At 50.1% G+C, this 24159-nt stretch overlaps 8 protein-coding genes across 8 annotated transcripts; 3 read left to right on the forward strand and 5 right to left on the reverse strand.

Moving 5' to 3' along the window:
* Positions 1 to 307: 307 nt before the first annotated feature.
* FTJAE_10532 (cAMP-independent regulatory protein) lies at positions 308 to 1585 on the forward strand (the record flags this gene model as incomplete). Its single annotated transcript, XM_037343384.1, has 1 exon — positions 308 to 1585. The coding sequence occupies one exon, from the start codon at positions 308 to 310 to the stop codon at positions 1583 to 1585; it is 1278 nt and encodes a 425-aa protein (XP_037202376.1).
* Positions 1586 to 3079: 1494 nt separating this feature from the next.
* FTJAE_10533 (Cleavage factor two 2) lies at positions 3080 to 6031 on the forward strand (the record flags this gene model as incomplete). Its single annotated transcript, XM_037343385.1, has 2 exons — positions 3080 to 3225; positions 3289 to 6031. 2 exons carry the CDS (start codon positions 3080 to 3082, stop codon positions 6029 to 6031), a joined length of 2889 nt encoding a protein of 962 aa, XP_037202377.1.
* Positions 6032 to 6588: 557 nt separating this feature from the next.
* Positions 6589 to 7268, reverse strand: FTJAE_10534 (multi copy suppressor SYS1; the record flags this gene model as incomplete). The annotated part of the gene is made up of 2 exons (XM_037343386.1): positions 6589 to 6952; positions 7018 to 7268. 2 exons carry the CDS (start codon positions 7266 to 7268, stop codon positions 6589 to 6591), a joined length of 615 nt encoding a protein of 204 aa, XP_037202378.1.
* A 605-nt stretch (positions 7269 to 7873) lies between these two features.
* FTJAE_10535 (cytochrome c oxidase subunit VIb) lies at positions 7874 to 8278 on the forward strand (the record flags this gene model as incomplete). Its single annotated transcript, XM_037343387.1, has 1 exon — positions 7874 to 8278. One exon carries the CDS (start codon positions 7874 to 7876, stop codon positions 8276 to 8278), a length of 405 nt encoding a protein of 134 aa, XP_037202379.1.
* Positions 8279 to 9188: 910 nt separating this feature from the next.
* On the reverse strand, positions 9189 to 12137 carry FTJAE_10536 (1-phosphatidylinositol-4-phosphate 5-kinase; the record flags this gene model as incomplete). Its single annotated transcript, XM_037343388.1, has 2 exons — positions 9189 to 9923; positions 9972 to 12137. The coding sequence occupies 2 exons, from the start codon at positions 12135 to 12137 to the stop codon at positions 9189 to 9191; spliced, it is 2901 nt and encodes a 966-aa protein (XP_037202380.1).
* A 4060-nt stretch (positions 12138 to 16197) lies between these two features.
* On the reverse strand, positions 16198 to 17879 carry FTJAE_10537 (ATP-dependent RNA helicase DHH1; the record flags this gene model as incomplete). The annotated part of the gene is made up of 3 exons (XM_037343389.1): positions 16198 to 17646; positions 17706 to 17784; positions 17836 to 17879. The coding sequence occupies 3 exons, from the start codon at positions 17877 to 17879 to the stop codon at positions 16198 to 16200; spliced, it is 1572 nt and encodes a 523-aa protein (XP_037202381.1).
* Positions 17880 to 18955: 1076 nt separating this feature from the next.
* On the reverse strand, positions 18956 to 20706 carry FTJAE_10538 (acyl dehydrogenase; the record flags this gene model as incomplete). Its single annotated transcript, XM_037343390.1, has 3 exons — positions 18956 to 20188; positions 20239 to 20537; positions 20592 to 20706. The coding sequence occupies 3 exons, from the start codon at positions 20704 to 20706 to the stop codon at positions 18956 to 18958; spliced, it is 1647 nt and encodes a 548-aa protein (XP_037202382.1).
* Positions 20707 to 21898: 1192 nt separating this feature from the next.
* On the reverse strand, positions 21899 to 23187 carry FTJAE_10539 (flap endonuclease 1; the record flags this gene model as incomplete). The annotated part of the gene is made up of 3 exons (XM_037343391.1): positions 21899 to 22420; positions 22471 to 23037; positions 23089 to 23187. 3 exons carry the CDS (start codon positions 23185 to 23187, stop codon positions 21899 to 21901), a joined length of 1188 nt encoding a protein of 395 aa, XP_037202383.1.
* Between the last annotated feature and the right edge of the window lie 972 nt (positions 23188 to 24159).

Consider the following 24159-nt stretch of genomic DNA (forward strand, 5'->3'; position numbering starts at 1 on the left):
GACGAGCCCACTTCCACAGGTGGATACGTGGACAAAATTCCGCTCAACCCTCAGCCCTTGTGGAGTCACCTTCGCACATTCGGCTTTCACACGCCCACGCCCTGGCTCGATCTGATCTAGTGGGGTGCCGCGTACAAACAAGCCAGAGCTTGCTTGGTTCTCACAAGGCCCTTATTTATAAAGACGCTGAGAACCTACCCAGGACACTGGATCTGGATCCATCACCCCCAAAACTTCTTTTTAACCTCCCGCCCTTGTGCGGAATATCTCTTTCACATAACATCACATCACGTTACACACCTTCACAATGGAAACGTATCACGGATATGTGCGGACACCCGCCGATGCTATAAGATTATTCGAGGCTTGCCGATTAGGTATTCTGCCCCGTGTGCAACGACGACTTTCAGAGAAGGAGAGACAGTCAATTCGATCTGGTTCGGTTTTTGTTTGGGATGAGCGGGAAGCTGGTATGAGGAGATGGACTGATGGAAAGTCATGGAGCGCCAGCCGAGTGTCGGGAAGCTTCCTGACATACCGTGAGATGGAGGGCAAGCGTGGTGGTGGTTTCAACACTACCCGACGAGGTGGTGGAAAGACCCCAGACTCTGGACGCGGTAGCGACGAGGACCTAGATGACGGGGAGCCTGAGGGATACCGATACAAGGCGGACGGCTTGATGAAGCAATCTTTCAGCATCACTACTTCAACGGGCCAGCATCTTCACCTCATCTCATACTATTCTCGCCCTCAACCTGGCCAGCCTGAGCTTCAACAACCAACAAATGATCCCAGCTTGCGCGGCATAGTGCCTGTTAAGGGCATGTATCCTGAGTCAAGTATGGGAGAGGCGAACACTACGCCTGCTCTAACACGGGCGCCAATGCAGCAGCCTCCCTACATGGTTCCCCAGCATGGTCAACAACCATACGCTCCATATGGCCAGCCTGGTTATGGATGGCCTCCTTCTCCCGTCGCTACTCCTCCTTACAGCCATTACGCCGCTCCTTATTCCCACGGTGTTCCTCAGCAGCTTCCACCTCACCCCGGCCACCCAGGTCTTCCTCACCCACACTACCACCATCAGGCACCTGTTTATGAGCAGCGTGCTCCTCCTCTTCCTCCTCTGCCCGCCAAGCCCACCTACCAATCAACATCTCACTACTCACACCCTACTCTCCCTAGAGCCCACGACTCGCCTCGAGAGCATCATTTGCAGGCAGCTGCTCCAGCCGCCATGGTGAATGGACCTTCTCGCACTCATCAGGTTGCGCTCCCAGGTCTTGGTGCTGTCACAAATGGCCCTCCAGGATCGTCTCTCGCTGCCATCAGCACTCCCCCTAGCCGCACTATGAGCGTCAGCCCTCCACGCAGCTCTCATTCCGAAGCTCCTGCCACCACATCCAACAAGGCCAGTCTCTCAGCGCTTCTGCACCCTACTCCCGCACCCAGTGAAAGCGGTAGTGTCAAGCCTGGCAGCGCCAGTAGCAGCCCTAGAGCGGCTGGTGCCTGTGGTCTAGAGAAGGGCGGTGTCAGCGAGGACGCAAGAGTCCTGAAAATGCTGGACCGCAAATTTTGCCTTTGAAAACGCGAGGAAGCCGTTTTCAGGACGTTGAAGAGGATTGGAGGCCAAAATCAGCCTAGTTAGAGGCTATCATGCCAAGGGGTTGCGTTTATCCATCATATGCATTGTCACGGCGTCTTCATTTTTTACGGGGCAGCAACCAAAGGGGGTTGACTGCGATCATTCAGCGTGCTTTTTTACGACCGGGAAAGGAAGAGAAGAGGTATGAACGGAACGGTGTTTAGGGGTCATACAAGGCAGAGTCATGGTTAAGTGGTGTTTGGGTGCCATTGCAATACCAAATCATGTACATAGTTGCTGAACAATGTCAGAAGCATATTGACCAAACTTGACCATCATCATCATCGTCATTTCACCTGATTCATCGTGTCTCTGTATGCCTGAGTGACCCAGGGCGTAATACCAGGCCGGCTGACGAAGCTGGTTGTACGTACGCGTTCAGTGTAAGTCAGGGGCGGCACAACGGCACGATGAGGTAAAATTTACAGTAGATTTAAGGTTGTTGTCAGTTGAAAGATAGCGTCTGCATTTCCGTTTATCCGTGTCTTTAGCTATTTGGCGGCGCGAAGTGCAGGGCCGCGTCATCCTGACGATGCCGAGATGCCGGGCAGGGTGTGGTACAGATCGTAAAGAACGCGTAAGGGAGAAACTGGGGAAGAAGAGGGAAATGATGCTGCTAAGCCAGAATAATAGAGGGTCTCGGATAGTTCCAGGCAATCCTTAATTTTATCTCGAAGCCTGGAATTGGGGTTTGCGTATAAGCGCTGTAGGGGTGCGATGGAAATAGGCGGCAATTTAGAGGCCTGGAGGCTGGAGGGGTGGCGAGAGGATGAAGCTATTGACGATAGTTGACAGTGCTATTTACGGACGAGAGACATGTCTTTTAAATTGGCTCGAGTTGGGCTCTTGAGATTGGTCTGCTCGTATTGAGAGCCTTTCATTGTAATGCTGATTGTGAAGCTATTCGTATTGGTTAGCTTGTCACACTGCATGCCAGTTATATCGTGCATAGTTAATAGTGTTGACCACCTCACATGTTTGATTGTCTAATATATAGTAGATAGATCTGTAGATTCATTGTAGTCGCATTTGAGTTATTCAAGCAGCCATTGTATTATACCTTAAAATAGTTTATTTCATCCGTAGATGCACGTAATCAGTAGCAGGTCGCGTGTAAGTCGGACTATGGTTTAACCGACCCGAACCCCGATTTGACAGCTGCTGCAAGTGCTACGCTACGCTACGCGCATCAATGGGCAGAATAATCAAGCTTCGCGACGACCGATTGATTGTCTTTGTCTGCATCAATAGAGGACAAAGAAATGACAATTCAATAGCTGAAAAGTCCCCATCTCGATACTTAATCATCCTCGACTCGAATGAGATTGATTTAACGATAACCATGCTGTTACAATCGATATAGCAACTCTACTCCAAACTGTCACCTCGATTTGACTTGATCCTTTCTTTAATCACGTTTGCGCCCATATCATCATGTTCACCTTTTGCCCGCTCCAGGGCGCCCTTTCAGACTCGCCCGCCTCGCAATCGCTGCTTGAGCTCGATGGAGGAGTCAAGGTGCTGGTAGATCTAGGATGGGACGAGACCTTTGATGTTGAAAAGCTCAAAGAGATAGAGAAGTATGCCCCCTGCCCCCTGCGCATCTGATAGTGACGGCGATGGCTGACAATCATGCGCTATAGACAAGTAACAACTCTCTCGCTCATCCTTGTTACACATGCGACGGCTTCGCATCTTGCTGCCTACGCCCATTGCTGCAAGAACATTCCACAGTTCACGCGCATCCCCGTGTATGCGACACGACCAGTCATTGACCTTGGTCGCACCCTCATCCAAGACCTCTACACATCGAGTCCAGCCGCGGCGACAACAATTCCTCAGAGTTCGCTTACCGAGAGCGCATACTCGCTAACACAGACTGCAACGACTGCGCAGAACCTACTACTACAATCTCCCACAAACGAAGAGATTGCACGATACTTCTCCCTTATCCAACCGTTGAAATACTCACAACCGCATCAACCTCTCCCCTCGCCATTCTCACCGCCTCTTAATGGCTTGACTATCACCGCCTACAACTCTGGACATACCCTCGGAGGCACGATATGGCACATCCAGCACGGCCTAGAATCTATTGTGTATGCTGTGGACTGGAACCAGGCACGTGAAAATGTCTTTGCTGGAGCAGCTTGGCTGGGAGGCGCTGGAGGAGGTGGCGCTGAGGTCATTGAGCAACTGCGGAAACCAACTGCACTGATCTGCAGCAGTCGTGGCGCAGACCGAACTGCCCAGACTGGAGGTCGCGCGAAGCGAGACGAGCAGCTGGTCGACACGATCAAGGCTTGCGTGACACGAGGGGGAACTGTTCTTATCCCTGTGGATTCAAGTGCTCGGGTCCTAGAACTCTCGTACCTCCTGGAACATGCCTGGAGAACCGATGCTGCTTCTGATAATAGCGTCCTCAAGACAGCCAAGCTATACTTGGCTGGACGCAACATGTCAAGCACAATGCGATACGCCCGAAGTATGCTCGAGTGGATGGACGATAGCATCGTTCAAGAGTTCGAGGCCTTTGCTGAGGGTCAACGAAAGGTCAATGGCGCAAACGATAAGAAGGAAGGTGGACCATTCGACTTTAAATATCTACGACTACTCGAGCGCAAAGCCCAGATCGCACGACTTTTAAGTCAGAACCCCGACAATGTATCGACAGAAGGCCGTGTTATTCTGGCCAGTGATAGCAGTATCGAGTGGGGTTTCTCAAAGGATTTGATCAAGGGATTGGCACGAGACTCGAGAAACTTGGTCATTCTAACAGACAAGCCGGGTCTATCAAAGACCGACAAGCCATCTATTGCACGAACACTATGGGATTGGTGGAAGGAGCGCAAGGATGGTGTGTCGGTGGAACAAAACGCAAACGGAGAGAATCTCGAGTTTGTTTATGCTGGTGGACGGGAGCTGGAGATCCGCGAGGCCCAACGTCATGCGCTGGAAGGTGACGAATTGGCACTATATCAACAATGGCTTGCGACTCAAAGACAGCTTCAGGCTACACAGCAGAGCGGAGGTGCAGCTGGACTCGAGGCCACAGCAGATGTCGTTGACGATGCTTCATCCGAATCATCTTCCGATTCAGAAGATGAAGATGGAGAACAACAGGGCAAAGCCCTCAATGTCTCGACTGCTATCGCCCAAGCTGGCCGCAAGAATGTTGTCCTCAAGGACGAAGATCTCGGTATCAACGTGCTCATCAAGAAAAAGGGTGTATACGATTTCGACACTCGAGGGAAGAAGGGTCGAGAGAGGACGTTCCCTATCGCTATCCGAAGAAGGCGCCAAGACGACTTTGGAGAGCTCATTCGACCCGAAGATTACCTACGTGCTGAGGAGAAAGAGGAAGAAGGACAGGACAACACTAGCATGGAGGCCGCTGACGATAAGCTCGGCAAGAAACGAAGATGGGACGATTTTGCAAAGACTGGAGCCGGTGCCAAGCGGCAACAGAACATGCGGGCTGGTTCTGTTGACGGAGAAGAGGCTGCAGCTGGTGATCATGATGGTTTCGTGCCTGACGAGCTCGATAGTGTCGAGGATATCGAGACCGAGGAGCCCACGGGGCCATGCAAACTCACATATCAGTCCGAAACTGTCCAGACCAACTTGCGCATTGCATTCGTTGACTTTAGTGGTCTGCATGACAAGCGGAGTCTCAACATGCTGATTCCCCTTATCCAACCACGAAAGCTCATTCTTGTTGGTGGTGCACGAGATGAGACACTTTCTCTGGCTGAAGACTGCCGTCGAGCATTGGGCGGAGATAACGGCAACGCGGATACAGGCAGTGAGCGTTCCGTTGACGTATATACTCCTGAGGTTGGGGTTGTCGTGGATGCCAGTGTCGACACCAACGCATGGGTTGTCAAGCTCGCTGATCCTCTTGTCAGAAAGATCAAGTGGCAGAACGTACGTGGCCTGGGCATTGTTACTATCACCGGACAGCTTCTTGCCACGCATCTCAACGAAGCCGCCGCAGCAGACGAAGATGCTGCCAACAAGCGCCAAAAGACAGAGGAAGCCTCCTCAACAACACTCACCAACATGGCTGCCGATATCCCCTCAGCGACACCAGTTCTCGATGTTTTACCAGCGAACCTCATCTCCGCCGTCCGCTCAGCAGCTCAGCCACTACACGTTGGCGATCTCCGACTTGCTGACCTCCGTCGTGCCATGCAGTCCGCTGGCCATGCAGCTGAATTCCGTGGTGAGGGTACTCTAGTTGTTGACGGTACCGTGGCTGTCCGCAAGACCTCGGCAGGGCGCGTCGAGGTAGAGAGCGTCGGTATGCCGACTGCACGAAGAAGCACTTTCTACGAGGTGCGTAAGATGATATACGATAACTTGGCGGTTGTGGCTGGTGCATAGAACGAACGTCCATGAATGGCCACAGAAGAAATTGGGGGCGGAGAAAAGAAAAGAAAAGAAAAGGAATGGGCGTAATCGATGGGATGCGCTGATTTTTGTACTCTACTGAAGAAAGAAAGACAAGCAAGATAAGACAAAGGTGTATTCACTATGGGGAATGAATTTGGTTACAACGAGCCACAACGGGATTGGAGATTGCAGAGGATCGAGGTTGAGATAGATTCAACAAAGGCATCAAAGCCACTTATTCTCCATCTTGCCTTTGGTGTTTATGGCTTTCATTGTAAATTTTGATAAACAAGTAAAAGACTAAAGCATGTCATGATAAGTCACAATGTCGATTCCAGGCACATGCATCTATTCATCTTATGAGATCTGATCGTTATATTGATGTTCATCTCTTGACAGACAGATCTACTCTCTAGTCGTCTCACTCGGTCTGAAGGGACCCTGATCAAAGCTCTTCCAAATTAACGTTCATAAACGGTGTAAAGAGCGCCCAAACGCCTAGCAATGCAAGTCTATTCAACCATATCCAAGTGCCTCAACACCAATTTTCATCTTGCAGGCTGCATAGGAGCCATTTCATACTCTCCACCACCATCTGGCCCCCTTCCTCTCACAGCAATACCCATCTCCTCATCGACAGGAGGAGGTTGCGGCGCTGCACCTTCAGCTCCCGTAGCTGGGAGAATGGGACGACCGCCGAAGAAGACAGGCTGCAGCTCGCGATACTGACATCCCCAAGTTCCGACACCAATACATAGCCCGGATGAGACAAACATGGTGAACCACCAAGCTCCGTGGCGGGGGATGTGGCCGCTGTAAAGGGATGCGATTACGAGGTTGAGAAAGTGGACGGTCAATGCGAAATCGGGTACGAGTTTGGAGCGAGCGATGAAGGCGACTATTGCGATAGGACTATAATGTGTTAGTGGTGAACGATAAGGGGAGCTTCTGTTATTCAAGCAGTAGGAAGAACTCACATAATCAACCCGCCGTCCAACAGGAACACAAATGCCATGAGCCATCCATGCGTGGTATCTCCTCTCAGCCCCTCCCATCCAAATACAAGTGTCCAGCTGAACCCAGAGCCAGAGACAAGCGCTGTAAAGACGATCAGAACCAGTGCAGAGAAGTAGTATATCGCCTGTAGCGTCGCGATCTGGCCAGCGATCTTTAGGGGCGCAAGTTCAGCGAGGGCGCCTGCGCGCGGAGGTTTACGACGTCGTGGCATTTTGTGATTTTGATTTTGATTTTGATTTTGCGTCAAGTTGTTGTAAGAGGCCAAGTGTAGAGGGTGCAGGAGTCGTCGGTCATCGAAGGGGCATGTCTCGTGAGTGAGTGAGGGTCTTGTGATGTCTTCTCTGAGCTTTCGGCTTTAGCGCATTGAACCTTGTATTCCCAGCTCCTTCTCGTCTCTTGAAGCTTGATTATTGAAAGTAGGACTCAACAGAAGCTGAGGATCAACGTAGACAAAGAAAAAGTAAAGGAGAGAAAAAAAAGTTGAATGCAGGGAATAAGTCGATTTGCTTGAAGCAAGGGAAGTAAAGGACAATCAAAGGACAGATTAAAGTGCATCATCAGCCACACAAAGCAAAGCAAAGCATACCTAGCATAGCTACCTACCCTGAAACGTGGCTTGTGCTCCGTCCACTAAACCGCTTCAATCTCACCGCCTTCTTTTTCTGCCGCTTCTGCTCGTCATAACGTAACCTCAGCTTTAGTAGAAGATACACGGCTCATGAGATTTTGTACTCCGTGTGTCCCGCCCTCAGTCACCATCACCAATTAACTCCCTCGCATAAAAACCACAAAATAATAATAATAAACAAACACGCAATGGGTTTCTGGCCATTCTCAAGCGAATCCCGCGCTGACGCCATCCGCTCCGGCGACGCGATACCAAACCGTCAAGAGCGTACGATCTGCTGGGCCGCCCGCGATGCCTACTTCAACTGTCTAGACGCCCACAACATCGTCGACGCCACCAAGGATCCATCAGCGACAAAGAAGGCTTGTCCAGTCGAGACGGCGGACTTCGAGAGGGACTGTGCAGCTGCTTGGGTCAAGTACTTCAAGCAGTGGAGGGTTGCCGATATTCAGAAGAAGCGACGCCTGGATGAGTTGAGAGCACAGGGTGCACAGGAGATGACAGTCACGTCGAGCTTTGCGCCAGAGGGTGGTGCTGGGGAGAAGGGCAAGGGCGTGGGCGATATTCAGGCCATGTTGGACCAGAAGAAGTAGAATGACCTGGAGCAATAAGACAATGGATGAATGAGACAACGGACGGACACGGAAAAGGAAAAAGGCTTCACAAGAGGCCCGTACTTGTTATACATATTTGTATTATATCACTGTAAACTACCACAATACCACCAACTCACACCCCAAAAGTTACAATCACACTGCAACTGCAACTGCACTCACTGTACCACACCATGCCCATTCCTCCCAATGAGCCAACTCGAGTCTTTATCCTACCAAATCTATCTATTCCTACTACCTAAGCCGCTGCCTGTGCAAGCCCTGCCAGCTGATGAAAACCCAAGAGAGGACAATAAGTATATGACAAAAACGAGATATCATGTGAACAGGGGGCCAGTCAACAAAGAATTGATTAACGACCAGAAGAAAAGTGAATAAAAAAAAAACAGACTGTAGCGTGCTAAGCGTGGTGGTATCATCCATATCTTCTTCTTTTTTTGATAAAAGGAACCATATCTGCACTCGCTCCAGAGACACCGACCGCCCTTGAACCTGGCGATACGGATGGCTCACCAACCCACCACCTTTCCGAGTGCTTCTCTGCTTCGTGGCTGACAAAGGAAAATGTGACTGAAATAGAAACTTGCTTTCATAGGCCGAGGCCGAGTCCAGTATGCCAAAGATGTTGATTGACAGAATAACAATAAGGAAATAGTGCAAGGCTGGTCAAGGAATGGTCCAGCTTAAGAGTATGATAAGAATATGAATAAAGGGGTGTCGCCAGGTGTCTCGCTTTTCTAATGCATCATTGGTGGTTGGCGATGGTTCCGTCGCTCGTCAACCTTGTCTTGTGTATGTATCTGCGTCGTTCGCTTTCTTAATCGTGAATCCATCTTTGTCCTCCTCGACAAACCTGCAAGTGACTCCTTGGTTTGACCTTGGTCGCAACCTAAGCTACCAGTCGCACTCCATTGTCGTCTGTCCCATCCTTCCTTGGTAATGGCGGCAGCTCCTTGTTGAGACTATCGATGCTCACTCTCTGTCCTTGATTGACGGGACCTGTGCCATTGCTCAGACCTGCATAGCCACTATCTGCGCTTCCGGGTCCAGCATATCCTGACTTGGGAGGAGTTGGGGGCGGTGCTCTCGTCGGAGGTAGGCTCTTGTTAAGATCTTTGGAGGTTCTCGGAGGCTTGGCCTCGGTGTCGTCGCGGCCATTTTCACCTGCCTCCTGCACCACCGGCAAGATAGGCTCATGCTGCAAAGAGTCGCGGTTGTCCCTAGAAGTGCCGGTAGTCAAGACTCGGTCTGGAACCTGGTTCTCGGTATGTCCATGCCTCTCAGAGCGCTCGGCCTCCTTATTAGCCCGTTCGAGTGTTTCCTGAGCTTCCGGAGATCGTGGGCCAGGTGGTGGAGGTGGCACATGGGTTGGCATCGGTGGAACGGCCAGAGACGACCTGCGACGAGAATTCCAACTGGACACCCTGTTTTCTGAACGTTGAGATTCAATCATTTCCTGGTGTCTCCTTTCGGCCTCCCTGTGAGCCTCTTCGGTGGACATGGTGACACCTTCAATGAAATGGTAGAACCGGTCACCATACTGGTCAGGCGGTAGTGCTGAGATTTGGGTCTTGTCACTGGATAAGCCCTTCCAGAAGTGCTCAATCTTTTTGATGATTCCATACTAAATCATGTCAGTTGTCGTCAGGTTTAGCATTGGTGCAATACTTACGTGAGTGAGACAATCGATGACTCCGAGATAGTAAATTTCATCCCCTGGAGTGTTATCTTCATGGGTCGCCCTAAAACCACCGTCATCCTGTCCAAATACCCATCCAGGTCGATGTTGGCCTTCTTGTAACTCATCAGGCATCTTGTTTGCTGACTGGCCCATGGGTACTGGTCGCTCCTGGCGAATCATCTGTCTCAGTTCCCTAGCCTTACGTTGGTTTTCTAATTTGGATGGTGTGCGAAGGAGGACCGAGTTGGGCTCGTCGTCGGGAGACTTCTCACCACCAGGGTTGAAAACTTGTAGTGTCTTGTCACGAAGGTTCTCTTCATTCCCTCGAGAGACATCATGTATGCCAACCAGTAGTGAGTAGTCCATGATCTTAAGTCTCTTCAGGAGAGCAACATCTCGTTGTAGTTGCTCAAGGAACATGCGCTTCTTCTGAATACCCAACTCGAGGCTCCGCTGTCGCCTCAGCCAGTTGAGATCCTTCAGGGTCGCCCTGGGATTTTTCTCCAAATCCTCCTCCCTGTAGTCTCGACCAATAGTAGAGCCCTTCAAATCGAAAGTGGTGTGGATATCTCGGTGTGGGGGGAAGAGGTTGTTCATCACAACAAAGTGAATCTTTTTTCCATATGGCATCTTGACTCGATGGAGGCCGTAAAACTGTGAAAGAAGCATGTTGGGGTTGTCTTTAACATGCTGGTAGTATTCTTTAAGGATCTTGCGAAGAAACTTATGTTCAGCATGGTGGATGGTCTTGATGATGTACTTGTAATCCCGTGAGAAGTAAAAGAAACTTCCGCTCTTGCCAGGGGATCCCAGCTCAGAAAGAATATACTTGCCCGTGAGCGACATCAGATAATCGGCAGGGTCCAGGCGGAAGAGAGCTCGGAGGCGACGAAAAACCCAAGGAGCGTAGTCCTTGAACTTGAAATCATACTTGGCAGACGGCACCAGCTCGTTACCGGCGATGTCAAATGTCGACTTCTGCTTAGTCTCAAAATCGGCATCTGTCAACTCTCGGTCGAGCTTGGCATTCGTCCTCGAAACCGAAACGCGAATACCTGTAAGCATGTTGTAGGCCGTCTCCCAGTTGGCATGATTCTCGTCAACCTTGGTACCAACAAGAACACGATCGTCATCCTCCTCCTCCTTTCTCCTCCTCTTGCTAGCTCTCTTTTGTCGCAATGCTTCTGCCCAACGAAGAGCATCCTCATCTGGTACAATCTCATCCCGTGGCCCATCTGACTGCATTGATCGAGTTGGCCTTCTACCCATACTTAACGAGGGTCGTCGGCCACTTGAACTTCCTGCATTAGTAGGGGAAAAGCGGCCACTAGCTTGAGCTGTATCCATTCCGTCTTTTGAACCACGCCCAGGCACGTATTTTGGTACATCGAGGGTATGTCGTTGCTTGAGACCAGGGGGCGCTTGTAAGTGTCCTGTTGATGAGGCTGCTGCGCTTGACGGATTATAGATTGGTGGTGATGACAATCGATGTGTACCATTTGTGCGAGGGTGCAGTGCCTGCGCCGCATCGGTGTTCGTATTATTATTCGCCGAGAGAGCAGTTTGTGACTGAGAACCGCGCGGCTCTACAGGGAATGGAGAGAGTGAGAGAGTGTGGTTTCCATCAAAGCTCCTGCTTGGGGGTTTCTCAGAGGTTCCCTCTGTCGTTTGGGGTTCTGAAGGTAAGGGCTTTGATAGTATGTTGTTTTGTTGATGATTATTGGTAGAGGCTGTGTTGGAATTGATGCCATTGGTATCGGATGAGTGCTGGCGTGTACGGTCGACTAGGTTCGCTGTGCCATTAGGCATGGGCTGCTGCCCAAACTTGCCGACTCCATTTACATCGTCTTGTTGGGTGTGAGTAGCCGTGGCGGACATGCCGTTGGAATTGGAGCTCATGCTCGTGGGCCGCGTGCTGTTACTGTTGCCATTCATAGGCGCCGGTGTTGAGTCGGAGACGTCGGACGCGTGCGTAGAGGAAATTGAGCTCTCGTCAAAGCTCTCATTGATCGTATCGGATCGGGTGTGGCGGATAGAACCCCCATTCACCCTCTCCTTGTTTACGAAACCGAACTGGTTCGTGGGATCAAGGTTGAGGATATCGGGGTTATTGCTAAAGATTGTGGAATTGTCCTGATCGGAGAGAAACGATGGCATTTCGAGCGGGAATGTGAAGAACTCGCTGGAGGCCAAGACCAGCGAGTGCTGACGCGGTAGATGCTACTAGGTGAAGTGATGCTATTTCGAGCCTAAATCGGGGGTTGTGGATGTGATAATATCGTCGAGACGTCGTCGGGGTCTGCAATCACTTGGCTTCCTGTCGCAGTGGCTCGCTCTCACTAACTCTGGGATGAGTATTAACGTTGCCGGTGGACAATGGGCGGTAACTAGAGACGAGAGAGAGGGAAATTGGTTCGAGGGCCTTGCTGGCTGGGCGCACGGGGGATGCTTGGCGGGTCGACCAATGGGCAGGGCAGGGACACCACGCTGGGGTGAAAAGTCGAGGGGGGGAAGCGAAAGCCCAGGCGAAGTTGAAGCTGTAGATTAAAAGGGCTACGGGAGTTGTATGAAGATGATTGCGATGGGAAGCAGTTTCGTGTATCGAATTCCCAATTAATGTGCTGTCGAATTAGATCGAATTCTGGGTGGGAGGTGAGTGAGCGACGGAGACGGAGAAGAGAGACGGAGGATGGATGGTGTAGTGTACCTAGTATTGGTTGATGGTGGTGACTCGTGAGGCTGGGAGAAATCCGGGTAGGAAAAAGTGACGGGGGCCTGGGCTTGTTCTTTCAGCAGTCGCAGCAGCTCCTTCCTGCCTTGCCTGGCCTGTACCTAAAACTGGAAATGAGGCGTCTCTCTGTGTGTCCTGTAAGGAAGAAGGGGGAAGGAGATGGTACCCAATGGGATAGAGGATGGGGGGGGGGGCCACCCGGGATCCCGGCCGATATGGGATGTGAGGATTGGTGGACGGTGTGACACCTCAGGCTCTGTTTTACTGGGCACAGCATATTCAGGACTATCTTTCAGTGCACTCCACCCACTGAAGCAATGCAACTGGGCTGTGTGGACCGCTGAAAGGGGAGGGTTTGCGTGGCATAGGTCCTACGCCAGATGCCCTTGGCTTGGGGCTTGGCAGACGGCCCTGGAAACCCGTCTCCCGTCCGTCTGATGCCGCTGCTACTATTTATCGGTGGCTTGCAATATTGGCGTCTAGCTCTTGTATTTTGAGAGGTACGGTACGGTCAGAGAAAAGATACACGCCATTGACACAATTTAAGATGCCATTAGAAGTGCCGGTCGGTTGTGGTGTTGTCAGATTTGACGATCTGTAGCCATAATCATCCTCCTTATCTCGCCAAGGGGTTGTTAACATGAGAGAGCAGCCAACTTTACAGTGCAGTACTCCGTACAGCATTATGGCCCAGGCTTTCTCCATGATTCAATACGATCTCCCTATTCAATGTCATCCTTGTCATGAAGCATCAATCAGTGCCCGTCTCATTCTAAGTTTGCTTCAGAAGTCGAACAGTGGGTAACGAGTTATATCTCGACTCATGTCTCCTCAACATGAAACTTGTGGTCTTCAAGCGTTGACTCTTCGTCTGTTCTGTAGAAAACAGCTTCAGTAACTTGATGTTGATTCAGCTGATCCGATTTCAATATTGTTCGGATGCTTTAAAGGCTCCGAGTGCTTGTTGCTGGCTATTAAAGAACCTTGTAAGTCATCTGCAGCCATTGGATCCCGTCAACATCAATCACCCCAGGCACCGTTAACACAGCCACGGGGGGTCAAGATCCACTCTCCTGGTCTCCCTAGTCTCCCCCATCTCTTTCAATCTCGTTGTCGTGGATATCAAGACCAAGCTACCTAAGGACTAATCTATTTACTCTTCAGCTCAACTTGAATATGAAATAGTGAGGATGATTTTGTAAGTGGCAACATATTTTGTTGGTGGTGTTTCTTCAAACTAAACACACCATCCAACTAATGGCAACTGATCGTCGTTTCGGCTGATATGTCGATTTGCAAGATCAGCGCCATTCTCTCATGTTCACCAAGTCCCCAGGACATTTGTTCCTGTCCCTTGTTTTTTGTCTTCACCGCACCGCTAGCTAGCACATTCCGTCATGGCTGCAACCCTTATGACACCAGCGGTGTTTATGCGGCTGATCTACCATCCAACATCAGTGCAGTGTCAACATCCGTCCATACTGTGATAATCCCGCGGCTTTAACATCCGATATGTTTCTGTGAGAGCAATACCATGATCTTTGGTCTTGTAAATGTTCATTAGTGTTATGGTGGCTCTGAAGGGTCTAGCTCTAAAGAACGTGTGAATACCCTAAGCTGTCACTCAAAGCTCGTATCACGGGCATGTGCGTTTTCTGTAACACATGGAGAGCTTCGTTATACATTATATGACTTAGGTTATCATGCTACACTCACAACTGATTCTCATCTTCAATATCAAACTCGTCACGAGAAAGCCAAGCTCATCATCTTACAACATATCAAACCCAATATCTTAAACAGGCTCTTCATTCTCCACAACATCTCTTATACTCTTGGCTGCCTCTTCCTCTACAATAACATTTGTCTCCCTACCCCTGCCAAGCCACTCACAGAGCACGGCCCTTCTCGGGGTTGGCGAAGAATGCGAGCAACCGTGACAGATGTAAAGGATCCACTGTCTACGCAATCCTTCATGAATCTTTTGAAGTACAGCTAACTCAACTCTCTTGGCCTTCTTCCTCGAAATGAAAAGGAGGGCTGTGATTTTCAGGAACATGCGTAGTCTAGTGCTAACTAACGCGCCTTTGCTGATCAGATACGTGAAAGCCCTATAGACCCTGTCCTTGGTTTTTGTCAGATCGCATTCCAGTGCTGACTCATTCGCTTCTTGCTTCACGATCCTCTTCCAGATGCACGTTTCACGACAACTTCCTAACTTGACTGTTTCAACAACCCCAATTACTACATCCAGATGTCCTCTCAAGCTTAAACGTGAACCTTAAATAGGGGCTTGGCGTACTGATGGTTTCTGATCTGTTTAAATCGAACTACTTCTGAATCATTTCTGCCCCCTATAATCGAGCACGCTAATTCGCTCAACAAGTTCACCATCACAAGCTATCACACAACTCAAGAGTCATATGTATGAGAGGAGAGTGGGAAATCCCACGATTTTACTCAAATAAACTATCTGCCTCACCAGCCCCAGCCGCGTCGTTGCAGAACGCAAAATCCGTCCATACAGCGGCACGCGCTGAGCCAGTACGAAAGTCATACAGCCCATTCAGTTTCCCCTCCCAAAAGTTGTTTTTTTCTTGTTTTTCTACTTTCATGGTTTTCATTGGTGCTGCCCAATAGCAGTCATCTCACGGTCTCATCCCTCAGTCTTGTCGCGAGAAGCCGTGTTCGAGCAAAGACTGCATCTTGTCCGTGATAGGAGAGGGAGAGAGAGCAAGATCAATGTAATGATGTTACCCGTGGGCCTCATAGAGCCCTTTCAAATCCACCAATACGTCTAGCAGAGTTTGCCTCAACTCATGAGATCCGCTCATCCAACGTAGATTTGTCGTAAGGGTATCATATCCCCCGTGCGCTCGCTCCGCCGAGGTGCCGTTCAAATCGCAAGTCAGCTACAGAAATTGCAGCCCTCAAATACAAACCGAGGGCAACGCCATCCGCGTGAAGAGCCTCGAACGCCTCGAACCTCAGAAACACCCTTTCCTTCCTTTCCTTTCTCCCCGCACCATTTGACTGTGCCCAGCCCCAAAGCGGGTATGTCTACCGTGGTCGATGCCCAAAGAACACCTTTTCCCTGGAAGTTCCATTTCTCGCTCTTTTTCATCATCCGTAGATATCATGAACCAAATCAAACAGAATGCCAAAGCCGATGGTGATGATACGACTGACAGATCCGTGCAAAAAGGAAGCCAACAGGGCTTCCATGCCAAGAATGCGTGAGCCAAATGAGTCGGGCTCGCTAATGTGTTGGGTTTTTGCATAGAAACCCTTTGTGAAAGTGTCGAAGGAGTCGTAATCCATCGGCAGTGCAGGCCGTTCGCCGTCCCATCCATTCGCGGAAAAATATGCGAATAATGTACAATCCAACATTGAAATCACAACCCAGTACAAAAAAGAAAATCATCTTAAAGTCATCCTTAAACCCCTGTCTCCCCTACCTAACGCCATGCATGAGTATATATGATATTAGGATTGGGCATCGCGGGGCGGGCCGCGACCTCGACCGCCTGCGCCTTGGCCACCACGGCCACGATACCCGCGGCCTCGTCCACGACCGCGCCCGCCGTTGTTATAGTGCGGGTTGCCGTGCTGAGGATTTTGGCTCTGCCAATTACCCTGGCCTTGTTGAGGCAGACCAGCCTGCTGCATCTGCTGAGGCTGTTGGTATTGCTGAGGTTGTTGAGTTTGGGGCTGCTGCTGACCCTGTGCAGCAGGTAGTTGTCCCCTTTGCATGTTGGAGATGGGTCGGGGGATCGACTCAGGGTTCTCGTAGACATAGAGACTCTTGTCGATGCTGGCGGGGATAGGCTGGATCTCAGTGCCAAGATCCCGCTCAATGTTGTAGAGGTTGAAGCGGTCGTCCCAGTTGATCAGGTTGATAGCCAGACCAAGGTGACCATAACGACCAGATCGACCAATGCGATGAAGATAGGTCTCGGCATTCTTGGGGAAATCAAAGTTGATGACAACGTTGACAGCCTGGATGTCGATACCACGTGTGAGGAGATCGGAACAGACCAAGTTTCGGCACACACCGTTGCGGAAGTCGTGGAAAACACGGTTTCGTGCATGTTGCTGCATCTTAGCATGACTGTAGAAGCAGGAGTATCCAAGTTCGGTAATCTTCTTAGCCAGAAGTTCGACTCGGTTAGTGGAATTACAGAAGATAATCGACTGGTTGATTTGGAGCTTGGAGAAGAGGGTGTTTAAACAGTGGACCTTCTGCTTCTCTTCAACAAAGGCGTAGTATTGGGTGATACCCCTCAGAGTGAGCTCGTCCATCAGGTTGATCTCATAGGGGCTGACCATGTTCTTATCGGAAAAGTCCTTGACGGACAGAGGGAATGTAGCTGAGAAAAGCATGACTTGTCGGTCCTTGGGGTGAAATTGCAAGAGCTGCTCGATAACAGGAGTAAACTCAATGGATAGAAGCTTATCGGCTTCATCCATAATGAACATGGGGCATTCGCTAAGGTCGGCAACATTCTTGCCAGCGAGATCAAGAATTCGGCCTGGGGTACCAACCACAATATGGACGGGATCCTGCAGACGAATAATGTCATCTCGAAGACCGGTACCACCAGTCGTAACCATAACATTAATGCCGAGGTGCTTGCCGAGGGTCTTGCAGACTTGTGAGGTCTGCATGGCAAGCTCACGTGTGGGGACAAGGATAAGACATTGAATCTTGGAAACCTTGGGGTTGATGCGTTCCAAGGTAGGGATGACAAAGGCAGCTGTCTTGCCAGTGCCGTTCTTTGCTCGTGCAAGAATATCTCGGCCAGTTAATGCGACGGGTATAGCTTCCTCTTGAATTGGTGAAGGCTTCTCAAATCCTGCTTCAAAAATTCCCATAAGTAGATCTCGCTTGAGGGCAAAGTTCTCGAACTCGAGGCCCTTTGTGTTTGTAACATCCTGGGGACAAAGGTCAGCCTCTGGGGGGGCGCCGAGAAAATCATGATTGCGGCATGTACCTCTGTTTGTTGTCGGTTATCCTTTGCGGGGAGGTTCAGATTCTTCTTCCACTCGTCACTCGCGGCGGGAGCACCGTCACTGCTCGAGTTAGTCCAAGCTCACAAGGGCCGCTAGGGCGGCGCAGCGGACCTGAGTTGGGTGGATTTCAGCTTGTCTGCTAGCTGATCCGCCATTGCGTGTACAGGATCCGTCTACGGATCGAAAGAAAGTAAAAGGGCGAGGTATTATATGCAAAACAGCACAGAGGTCGGCCTCTCGTGGGATCGGGGCGCGGGAGGGGGGCAGCAGGTGAGGAGCTGCAAGGCGTTGTTGGTTTGTGTGGAGAGAGGTCGGAAGAAAATCGGTGCGCGAACTGCCTGAGAGACAAGACTCAGGGATGAAAGTGCTTTAGTTAGTTGAAAACGCGAGGTCGATGTCGTGTGGGGAGATTTCTTTGTTGTCGTGGGGTGTTTAAAGGTGTGGTTGGGTTCTTGGTGGAGGGAAGAAATAGAGTAGAAAGTAGGCTCAGTCTTGGAGTTTGAAGGTGAAGGTGACGATGGTGTGTGCCTCATTGCGGCGGAAGGCCCTGCAGTTTTTGGTCACGTGTAGGCGGGGCAGCCCGGTTTTTATCGCTTGCTGTAGATGGATGAGAATGAGCTTTTGCTAAAGTGATCTAGTCTATTGTATTCTGGAATTAGCCAAGTGTTTGCTTGGAGTTGAGCGATTCTCGGTGGGAGATTCCGAGGCTTTTATGGTGATGAAAATGACACGAGAGATGAAAATCAACAGAGTTTCAATGAGCACGCATGACATTTCGAGCTCTAAGCAGGGGCCAGCTCTAACGATTTAACAAGCGAGGTACACCTTGTACTGCCGTCTGGGGTTGAGTTCTTCAATTGGCAAAAGGCAATCGATTTCTGCGTATCTTTTGAGGGAATATGTACCTCCGAAGTTTAATTTCTTATTGTCCATCTATCATTTCGCATTCCAGGTCATCAACAAAGGTAGCGTTACTCCACGTTACTCGATGCTAGGCACACCACCTATCACGATCTCTCAATCACATGAAACCAAGAGCACGACCAATAACCGCTGGAGGAATTCCCAATTCACGCGAGCCATTCGCTCATAATTCATCATGGAATCTGTAAAAACTGGTATTCATTCTTCGCTCTACTCGGCCTGACATCTAGACCAAGGCCATAGCCAAATAAGTAACTCCAAGGTGGTGCAATATATATACATATACAAATGATCCCAACTCCGGCTTTTACAGCTTCATACCCACGGCCTTTGCAACTCTCAGACTCTGCCTCATGCTAAGATCAAGCATAATCTCTTCACTACCACCGGGGATGGCATATGCTCGCACATCACGGTACAGTCGCTCGACCTTGGCACCCTGGCCTCCTCGAGAATAACTCAGACCACCGAAAATCTGACTAGCTTCTCGGGCACAGAACTCAAATGTGAGTGTAGACTGGGCTTTGAGACCAGCAATGGGACCGCCGAGCCGAAGCATGGCCTCTGTCTCACCCATGCGCTCGCACTGGTAGATGAGGTTCTCGAGCCAGTTGTATGAGGCTTCGATTTGACGAGCCATGTGAGCGAGCTTCATGCGGATAACAGGGTGGTCAATGAGCTTCTTGCCGAATGTGCGTCGCTTGCTACCGTACTTGACGGACTCCTCGTAGCAGACACGAGAGAATCGGAGGGACTGGATGATAATACCCATACGCTCGTGGTTGAAGTTGGTCATGATGACCTTGAAACCCTGGTTCTGCTTGCCGAGCAAATTCTCAACGGGAACCTTGACATCTTCGAAGGTGATGTATGTTGTTCCTGAAGACAGAACGCCTTGGCAAGGCATGCGTCGGGTGGAAACACCCTCGCCACGCTCGATGAGGAGCAGAGATACACCGTTCATACCAGCCTCTCCCGTTCGCACAGCGACGGTGAAGTAGTCGGCCCAGATACCGTTGGTAATCCACTTCTTCTCGCCGTTGACGATGTAGTGCTTGCCATCCTCGCTCAACTTAGCCTCGCAGGTCAGGTTGGCGACATCACTACCAGCATCAGGCTCGGTGATAGCCAAGCAGATACGCTTCTCACCACTAAGAATACCAGGCATAATACGGTCCTTGAGCTCCTTCTTACCGAATTTCATAAGAGGAGGGCAGCCGATACCGAAACCACCAATGATATTCCAGACGAAACCACCAGAGCCAGTGCGGGACAGCTCGTCGGTGATGATCATCTCGTGGAAGAGATCCCACTGCTCAGGAGGGACAGACTTGATCCCTTGAGGAACATATTGGGTTGGGTACTTGACACCGAGCAGACCAGCGAGATAACCGCGACGACCCATCTCCTTGTAGATCTCCTCGGGGACCTCCTTGGCCTCGTCCCAGTCGGTGACATAAGGCTCAATGTCCTTCTCAACCCATTCGCGGATCTCGGCGCGGAGAGCAGCATGAGATTCGTTGAAGTATGGTGAATGGTACTAAGACGTGTAAGCAAGGGGCTGACAGGAGGGAACCGGGGTAAACCTACGCTTTGGTACCAGGCAGGGTCAGCAAAGGGGATCTGGTCACCGAAGGGCTCAAGAGCCTCGGCGTCTTCCTCCTTGGCAGCAACCTCCTTCTGTGTGGTCTTGACGGCCTTGGGTGTAGGGGCCGTGGGCACCGGAGCAGCATTGGCCTCAGGCTTAGGCTCGGGGGCCGCGGGTTTGGAGTCAAGGGATCCGACCTGAAGCTGCTTCTTGTACTTCTTGAGGATGCCCTCGTTGTGGTACTTCCAGAATTGCTTGGAAGCGTCCTTGCCGCCGACGCGCTGGAGAATCTTCTTACCACCTAGTTATTGCGCGTCAGATGTGAGTTTCGAGGACTGTACTGTGATTGACCTACCTGGGTGGTCGTCTTGGAATTTTGTCACATCGTAAACGTCGCCATCGACGATGATGTACAAGTCGTCGGGCTTCTTATGCGACGCAACGTCGCTTGTGGTAAAGACTTTGGACATGTTGACTTTGTATTGGTGATGAGATGAGATGGGGAAAGATAATCAAAACTGCAAAGGGTATATATCACAGAGTCAAAAAGAAAAGAACAACACGACAATATGGGAGAAAAAGAAGGAGGAAGAAGGGATCATTAGCCTTTCATAGACCCTTTTTTAAAACATGCTTCGGCAAAAGCATAGGTAGCATTGCAATCACATGTTGATGCTTCAGCTCCACCCCCATATTCTATCATCTTTTTTTCTGGGGAAGACTTGACGCTTCAGGTCATGAGTCGTCTCATTCACGGCATTACTCGATGCGGTCATGGTAGAGAGAGACAAAGGTCATGTGCATGCATTCGCCTCGCTATCTTCATTTTACATGTGAAAGAGCCGCAGTAAACGACGATTGCTTCTGCTGCTAATAAACTCTAGCGCATGCGTTGATGTCATGATGGAGGATGCCGAGGCTTCTATGCGCTGTCCAATCGGAGGTCGAGCATTGCCAAAATATGGCGTCCGAGGTAAATGCTCACGACTCGCGAACCAACTTTACAAGGGGACAAGCCCCCACAGGGATCGGACAAGCCACCTGAAAAGAGCATGCGGAGAAGACCCTTTCTTGCTGCATTTTACTTGCATGTGTTGGAAATTCATCATATTTGGCTGGCTGAGCCCAAAGTCCGAATATCACCCCTGTAGCATGTTGATTCGGTGATATATCTACATCAGATCACCATCTACAGCCTGAGAATGCAGCGAGTCTCCGAGCTTGACAAACCATCCGAACAACTGAGCTTTTGGCAGGCCGTCTATTCATATTTATGCAAGCCACTGAATACGCACAATAATACCTGTAACAATCTGTCTGAAGGTTACCGTCTTACAAGTTATTTGAAACCTCTTTGTAGGAGGTGAGAAGATGTCAATCTTGAGTGACAGAAATATTTCAAGTTGATTTAGCATGTACTAAGGAGTCCCTCAACTCCCCTGCTTCAGAACTTTCCCCTTGAGACCGTTCATGAATCGGACTCTAGATTATTCCTATAAAAATCGTAGTGGTGCTGTTAATGCCACCGGATAAAAAGCCCCCAGGCGGTCTATACCACTCCACAACGCCGAAACTCCGTTCCCGATCCCAGCAAGTAGTTAACCCTTTTCCATAGCCTTCGAGATATCCGATCCTTATCTCCCTGAAATACTATGTATCCTTTCACTTGGTACCTCGAGGCTTGGCTTTAGAAGCAGCCTTGTCCTTCTTCTCCTGCTTAGCCTTCTTTCGCTTCTCTTCATTCTTTTCATCCAGCTTTCGCTTGTGTGCTGCCTTCTCAGCATCTGTCTTGGGAACAGGCTTGAAGAAACCTTCAAGTCGAGCTTGTTGAGAGCTCTTGAGATTCTTCTCCAGTCGGGCACCTCCACTGCGAACACGATCTTCCGAGAATCCTTTCTCCGTGACGAGGAACTGAACAAGGCCTTCCATGTCGGGCTTGTCCCACTTGAAATCGCAGTCAGGGTGGTCGGCTTGTCGCACATCAGGCTCGAAAAATAGATCCCGAGCATCCTTATAAGGCCAGTCCTCAGGAATAGTGTACTTCTTCTTGGGATCTTTCTCCATCGCCTCGACAACCTTCTCCAATGAGCCATGCTCACGGATCAGCTTCAGGGCAGTGCTGGGGCCGACCTTGGGAATTGGGTCAAGGTAATCACAGCCGAGCAGGATACAAAGATCCACAAACTATACAACGTTAGTCCAATGTATCAACCAAGCTGGGTGTCGCAACATACTTGCTTCCTCTCCATGTTAAGGCCCTCAAGGACCTTCTCCAGGTGAATTTCCTGAATAGGCTCTTTGCGCTGTTCGCTGAAGGTAAGATGGCGCAGCAAAATGGGTGCGTTGAAGCAAAGAGTGTCCATATCTTCACTGGCGGCGGCATACACCTTGCCAGCCTGGGCCAAGACAGCACACTGGGCCTCAGCCTCAGTGGGCGCGATGATGTAAGGAATGCCCATGAGCTTGAGCAGTCGCTGGCATTCGGCATTATGCTCTCGAGTGACGCGGACAGTTCGCCGCGAGAACTTCTCGATGTCTTCAGCTGTACCAGTCTCCTTGGCCTCCTCAAGGCCTTCGGTAGCTTCCTGCTTGCGTTGGAAACGCTTGGCCAACTCGCCAGATTTGAGTTTGGGCGGTGCACCATCGAAAACGTAGAGGGGCTTGATTCCGTTGTCGACCATGCGCAGAGTACGGTAGAACATGCCCATGAGATGCGATGTTGTTTCGCCGCTCTCGTTCATGAGCTGTTGGCCTTCGGATCGTACGGCGATGAGGAAACTGTAGATACTCATTGAAGCATCCTAACATCATTAGCAATTACTCTTCGTCTTGAGATTTCGTACTGAGCGTACAATGGCGACCTTGCGGCCGAACTGGTTCTTGATCTCGCCCTCCTTGATCGAATCTGGAGCTTCCTCCTTGATGATCGAAAAGAGTTGCTTAATACCCATCTTTGCAGTTTTTCTCTGGTACTCTGGATCAAGTTGTAGAAGCAGGATTCGAAATGAAGCCGAGATCCAGGTGACAAGAAGAAAAGCGAGGATACTTGATCAATGAGAGAGAGAGAAAGAGATGGAGGCGCAAACGAAACGTGAAAGAAGAAGGGACTTTACGCGTGTGGGACGTCATGACGCGCCTGTCGCGACGGAAACTGCAGGGATCTTAATTGACCCCACAACGCGATTGGACTAAAGCTTCAGAGCTGCCTGAAGCTTCACTGTAGCATTACCTAATATAATGGATGAACAAAGAGACTCTGTATTCAAGGTGAATATCATGTTGGATATGGAAAAGCCCTGTGTAGATATTCTAGTGGTTTTTGTTCGTACTATGTTCCTAGTCAATTCAATATATTATCTAGGTATCCATAACTACCGCCCTACAAAGTAAACTCACCCTCTATCCTACAAACCTCGTACTACCTTACTTGAGGCTACTCCTATGTCACAATAGATAATACATGGATCCGGGGCAGAGACAAATGTATCGACGTTCAAATCTCCAGCTTAGGTTACTGCACCCCCCACTGTCCGCAAAAGTTCTACACTGTCCCCAAGGCAAGCCTCAGGTACTTGGAAGAACCCATCAGTCAGCAGATAACAGGATGTATCCTGAAAGCTGGAATAGTGCTCGAGACACTGAACCTCTTCCAACCCTCCTCTGAAACGTCGACCAAGCACATAAGCACTTCCTCTTAATATACCGCTCGGAATACAGAGCAGTCAAGGATGGGTCTCTCCTTGCGCTCCACCTGGCCGTGCGGAACATGTCACGTAGAAAAAGATCTGACTTCACAAGATCACAACATGTTAAGCTTGTGTCATGAGAAATGGGCAAAGGGGCACTTTGTATGTCGTGGGGGTATCGTACAAATCATCCCCGGCATCTTCATTATATCGTGCTCGACATCTACTCACAAAGGT

Source organism: Fusarium tjaetaba (assembly GCF_013396195.1).
Source record: "Fusarium tjaetaba strain NRRL 66243 chromosome Unknown NRRL66243_c0000246, whole genome shotgun sequence".
Taxonomy (NCBI): Eukaryota; Fungi; Ascomycota; class Sordariomycetes; order Hypocreales; family Nectriaceae; genus Fusarium; species Fusarium tjaetaba.